Genomic DNA, 5,667 nt, shown 5'->3' with positions numbered 1-5,667 from the left:
TTTGAGAGCAGAGGATACCGCCCATTTTTTCAAGATTTTGATCACTTATTTTATTTACTTGGCGGATTTTTTCATCATTCAAATTTGTGGTTAATAATACATTTTTCTGTGGTGTGACAAACTCAGAACACATATTTAATATTGCCTTTACAGGGACTTTAAGCCCAAATTTCAAACCCCAAAAATAAATAATCAAATCAAATCCTAGGGAGTTTTCCTTATCACTGGGGGTTTACAAGACACTGTTTTCTTTTTCTCTAAATTTATCAATTTTCTGTAAAGATGCTTTGGAACAATGCATTGTAAAAGGCACCACACAAATACAAACTGAACTCTGATGATCCCTCAAGTCAGCCAGAATTTACAGCACAGACAGAAAAAGTTGAGATCAGCTACCTGTGTATGTCACACTTAACTTTTTCACTTTTCAGCACTTTTCCTGCAACATTATTCATCAGATTCGCCCCTTGAATTGATGGTACTAAAAAGCCATGTAATAGAAAGACAAAACAGCTATCCTTGAAAGCGGTTAGGTAGCCAGGAATTATTAGGAATATAGATGAGTCTGCTGTGCACTGGGATCACGGGTGGTTGACTTCCTGATTAGGCCTTTGCAGCTGATGGTCAGAGGAGGAAGACGTCAGCTACAACCAGGAAAGAAACTAGATAGCCAGTAATGGACATGCCTTTTTCAGGTGGCCCTGTTGCATTGTGGGAACGAGTAAGAAGAAGAAGGGGGGATGCTCATCTATCTCACCGTCTACACTCTCACCTGAAGTGATGGGGAGACGTCAGGAAGCCAGGCTGCTATTTCACGCCCTGTTAAGTACTAATGCTGTAACACACGTCTTGCTCCAATTTTAGGGAACAAGGAGTTTTACTGTGAAGTTCATCTGTTCTATAAGAGAGAGAGAGGGAGAGTGAAGGAGGCTGGTTAGCCACCACAGCTGCCACTTAAAGGAATAGTCAAGTAGCCCAGAGTTTTACCAGCCCTTGTTTCAAACACACATAGACCACACAATATGACACCTCTCGTTCACGCACCCCTCCTGGAGAAAAAGCCCTCAGTGAAACGACTCTGAAGGTGAAGGTCACGTCATTTATTTGCGTTTGCAGTAAACAGGTCTGAGGCAGACTGATAGGGCAAGGTTATTATCCTGAAGAGCACAGCTCTGATTGATCGCTCCATGCTCGGTCTGGGGTGTGCTGGGAGGACGTACTGAGTGGCCGCTCCCCTATTATACTGCTGCTCATAGCGGGTGGAGAGAAACACAGGACCGTCGGAGTCCACTCGCTGCTGGAGCCATCTGATCAGAGGCCTCATTATGCTTCACCTATGGGGAGGCGGTCATTTGACTGTAGTCTCTTCATAGACACAGAGGGGGATTTCTTAAAATGACAGTTTACTCAAAAACAGGGCTGTAACTAAACATCATTTTGATAATTAATCTATTGATTATTTCTTCAATTATTCCAATAAAAATGCCCATTGTTTATATTTTACTGAAAAAAATAAACACATTATTTTACCTGCTACCCATTGTTCTTCAAATAAGAAGCAAATTGAAGGCTATGAAAATAAATACAGTATCTATTTATGTGATTAAATATACAGTAAAAACAGTAATATTGTGAAATACTATAACAATTTAAAATACCGCTTTTCTATTTTAAGATATTTTAAAATTTAATTTATTTCTGTGATGGCAAAGATGAATATTTAGCAGCCATTACTCCAGTATTCACTTTCACATGATCAGAAATCATTCTAATATGCTGATTGCTAATATGGAAAACAGTTGTGCTGCTATTCTTTTAAGGATGAATAGAAAATTAAAAAGAACAATATTTATTTGAAACAATTTTAATCAATTGAATTCTTGCTTATTGAAAGTATTAATTTCTTTAAAAAAAATTGTACTGGCCCCAAACTTCTGAATGGTAGTCTATGTAGGCTGTGCTATATATTACGTGCATTTTTCTTTTAAATGCAAACATTACAAAATAAAAAAATTTCATTGCTAAAATGAAAAAAAAAAAGATTGGAATTATTATTATTACTTATTTCAGCATTACCCCCACAATTTAAATTCTGTCATTCGCTCACCCATTTGCCATTTCAAACCATTAGATTTTAATTCTTGTGTGAAACACCAAAGGAAATGTTCCTGTATCCATCAGAATGTCAAGCTGGTTTTATCCAGTGAAAGCAGTGGTTACATTTTACTGTGGGAAAAAGAACAACTTGGACCTTCCTCTAAACATCTCCTTCTGTCTTATCCCTTTAAGCCTGCTGTACGCTAGGAAGTGTTCTCACTGTGCACTCTTTTTTTCTCTGCTTGCCAGACATGCACTTTTCTGCTGAGTCCACCTTAGTACCCAAAGCCTTCTTGCCACACTTCTGAAATTAGCCCACTGTAAGCCACAGCCATTTACACAGGAAAAAACATATGGAGGCATGTTAGAGGATAAGCCTGCCAGATGACAGCAGGCGGTGCTGGCTGAGAGATATAAAAGAAGGAGAGAGGGAGAAAGGAAGAGAGAGAGGGGTTTAGTTGAGTGTTTCTTCAGCTCACTGAGTGAGTTCAACTCTGAGTTACCTCAGCTCAAACGAGATCTTTTAGTAGAATTCAGTATGTGTATGGGTCAGAGGACACCTCAGAGATGACAGAGGCCTCTAAAGATCTTTGCAGCATTTCTCACATATATCTGAACTTTACAAGACTCTACTGGCTGATGCGTTGAGAAACTTTTATCACTGTAAATGTCCTTTAAGGAACAGTTAACGCAAAAATGAAGATTCTGTCATCATTTATTGACTGACATTCATTCTTCTGTTGAACACAAAAAGAGATGATCTGCAAAATCATCCAAGCCACAAACATCTGCCAGGGGCTGTAAAAAAAAGTACCACAAAAGCACACCAAAAGTAGTTAAAATTGACTTTGTGTGCTATATTTCAAGTTGTCCATAGTGATTAAATAGCTTTGTTTGAGGAATATACCAAAATCTAAGTCATTAGCCAAACTCTCTCAAATAATGCCAAATGTCATTGGTTGTTGCATGTCCTGTAAATGTGTGTGAATATGCAAATATGTGAATAAGCTTCAGGATTATAAATGAATTACTCTGAAATATTGGTGCAGGATTTACTTTGAAACCATTTCCAATTTTTGCAAATAATTAAAAAAGCAAAGTAACACTCTGAATTAAACATGTTGAAGTAGAAAGACTGAAATATCACTTTCTTGTAAAACACACTTCAGTAATATTTGTTTTATATACAACTTTAGAAAACAACTTAAATTTTTGTCTTTTCCTGTTAGTCCAAATGATATGAAATATAGAGCACAAGTTGTATAGACTTTTATGATGACTTTCTGCCATTTTTGCAGTTTGAAAATCTGTTCCTAATATTGTATGGAAAAATAAGTGCAAACATTCTGTTAAGCATCTTGTTTGATGCTAAATCATAATGGTTTGAACAGCACGAGTAAAAGTAATTTTTGGGAACTATACCTTTAAGAGGTAAAGCTAGTGAATTTAATGGATAATCGGTAGAAACTCCAAACTTCCTCTGAAACATCTGCTGTGAGGAAACACACAGCCAGAAAATGATTGGCAGAGATTCGGTTGTTAAGTGAGGTCTGTTCACTGTCTAATGAGAGCTCCATGAAGAGAGAGCAAGCAGAGAATAATGCACGTCTTGGCAAGTGCATCAAATATTCTGTGTGTGTGTTTTGTCAATTATATGACTGTATAATATGAGTTTGGGCTTGCATATGCAAAACAACATCACATGACCTCAGCATGCTCAACTATCCAGAGGACACCATACAAAATGATAGATATTCAGTTCAAACACCAAAAAACAAAAGAGTAAAACTCTAGATCCAGCACCCACGCTGTTTGGTGAGCGTGTATATGTGTGTATGAGTGGAGATAAATCAAAGCGCGCTCTCACACACACACACAGCGGGGCCGTGCCAGGGCGCGGAAAAGCAGAAAAGGGCCCTGCAGTCTACCTGTGATGGCAGTGGTTCCCAGCATGGGGGAAGATTAATGCCGGCACTCTGGAGCAGAGCAAACATCCCGAGCTTAATAAGGTACAAACAATTGCTTCCATTTTGTTTGCTATCAAGGGAAAACTAAACTCGGGCTGCTGAGGTGTATTTTTTCATTCTCAAATGTGGACTAGAAAAAGTTGGAGCCGACTTGGGGACTTGCCGAGTGTGTGCAACAACTACTAAACTGCGGGCTTCTTTTCTTAAGTGTGCCCATTATTTGCACCCCAACAATCTCAAAGCAAGTTGATGGGTTTGTGTGCGCTACGGTGCACGGACAAACGGCCTCACCTCCACTCCTTGTACTTTGAGCTTCATGTGATCCTCCCGCGTGGTCTTCCCATCTTTCCTTTTTTTCCAGCAGTAGCCGTCCTTTCTGTACTTCACCTTCTTCCTATTGTAGAGGATCATCGACCCATTCTGTGGCCTAGATCCAGAAGTGAGGGAAAAGGAAAGAGAAGGGGTGGATGGAAGGAAGAAAGAAAGAAGATGGGGTTGGGTGGGGAGGGAGAGGAAGAGAAATTTTAGTGCTGTGGGACTCATTCGGCAGAAGTACAAAGAAGGCTGACTCAAGGCTGAGAGAGAGAAGCAGCGGTGCACCAGTGTATACCAGTGTCACACTTGTACACACACACCTCACACACTTGAATATGGGTGTTCATGGCCATGCAGAGTTATAAAAGGAGGAGAACTGGAGAAGATGGAGTTTTGTTTCCTTGCCGCTGTCGCCTCGCCTCTGGCTTGCTTAGTTGGGGACACTTAATTTCCAGCGATATCGTCGACTCACAGACACTATTTAAACTGAACTGAGCTGGATGATGACATCACTGAATTCAATGATGAACTGCCTTTAACTGAAAACTGTGTGTTTACTATTATCATTTTGCATTTTTGACACAATATTTTCCTAATTAATGCTGTACAGTTTGCAGTTAAAAGCGCTATATAAATAAAGGTGACTTGACTTGACTTAAAAGAAGGCTTGAAGTTACCATAAAATGGAATTTGATACCCATATTACCTCTGTAATGTGACTTGCAGTTCTGATTCATGAATTTACATATCCCTTGCAGAATCTGCAATATGTTTAGCATTTTTTAAACAAGACGAATCATGTATATGCTTTTCAGGATATACTTAACACGTAACTTCTACACTATCGTTCGAAAGTTTGGAGCCACACTGTAACTGATTTTTGTAATTTGAACAGTATTATACTGTAATATGTACAGTAAGATACTGTATGTACATTAATGAGGAAAAAAAAATTAACTTAAATGATTTTAGCAAATGGCTGCAATATAACAAAGAGTGAAAAATTTAAGGGGGTCTGAATACTTTCCGTACCCACTGTATATATATATACAAGGTTTAAATTTGGCTCGGGCCGTCCGGCACATATAAACTCCAGGACTCGACATTAAGGCTTCATTAACGCCAAACAACATGATTAAAACATCAGTAACCAAAAATAACTATGTAAACACCAAAACGCAATATTTTTCTGATTTTATTACATTTAGAGTAAGTGGCGAATAGTGGATATAGCTACTGTATATAATGCATCTATTGACGGAATAAGGTTGCGCTGCTGAGGCGAGGC

General features: G+C 38.7%; 1 protein-coding gene across 6 annotated transcripts in view; it reads right to left on the bottom strand.

The window, feature by feature from the left end:
* LOC107708820 (calmodulin-binding transcription activator 1-like) overlaps positions 1-5,667 on the bottom strand; it is a 390,706-nt gene that overhangs the window by 175,158 nt on the left and 209,881 nt on the right. For all 6 annotated transcript variants that reach the window (XM_016513145.1, XM_016513146.1, XM_016513141.1 and 3 more), the window contains one exon: positions 4,356-4,491. In XM_016513145.1, the coding sequence (XP_016368631.1) occupies positions 4,356-4,491 (136 nt within the window). The remainder of the gene's footprint in view (positions 1-4,355; positions 4,492-5,667) is intronic.

The sequence above is a fragment of the Sinocyclocheilus rhinocerous genome, unplaced genomic scaffold (assembly GCF_001515625.1).
Source record: "Sinocyclocheilus rhinocerous isolate Xijiao unplaced genomic scaffold, SAMN03320098_v1.1 scaffold1406, whole genome shotgun sequence".
NCBI classification, from domain to species: domain Eukaryota; kingdom Metazoa; phylum Chordata; class Actinopteri; order Cypriniformes; family Cyprinidae; genus Sinocyclocheilus; species Sinocyclocheilus rhinocerous.
The sequence above is the reverse complement of the archived record's forward strand: the minus strand, read 5'-3'. Positions and strand labels throughout refer to the sequence as shown.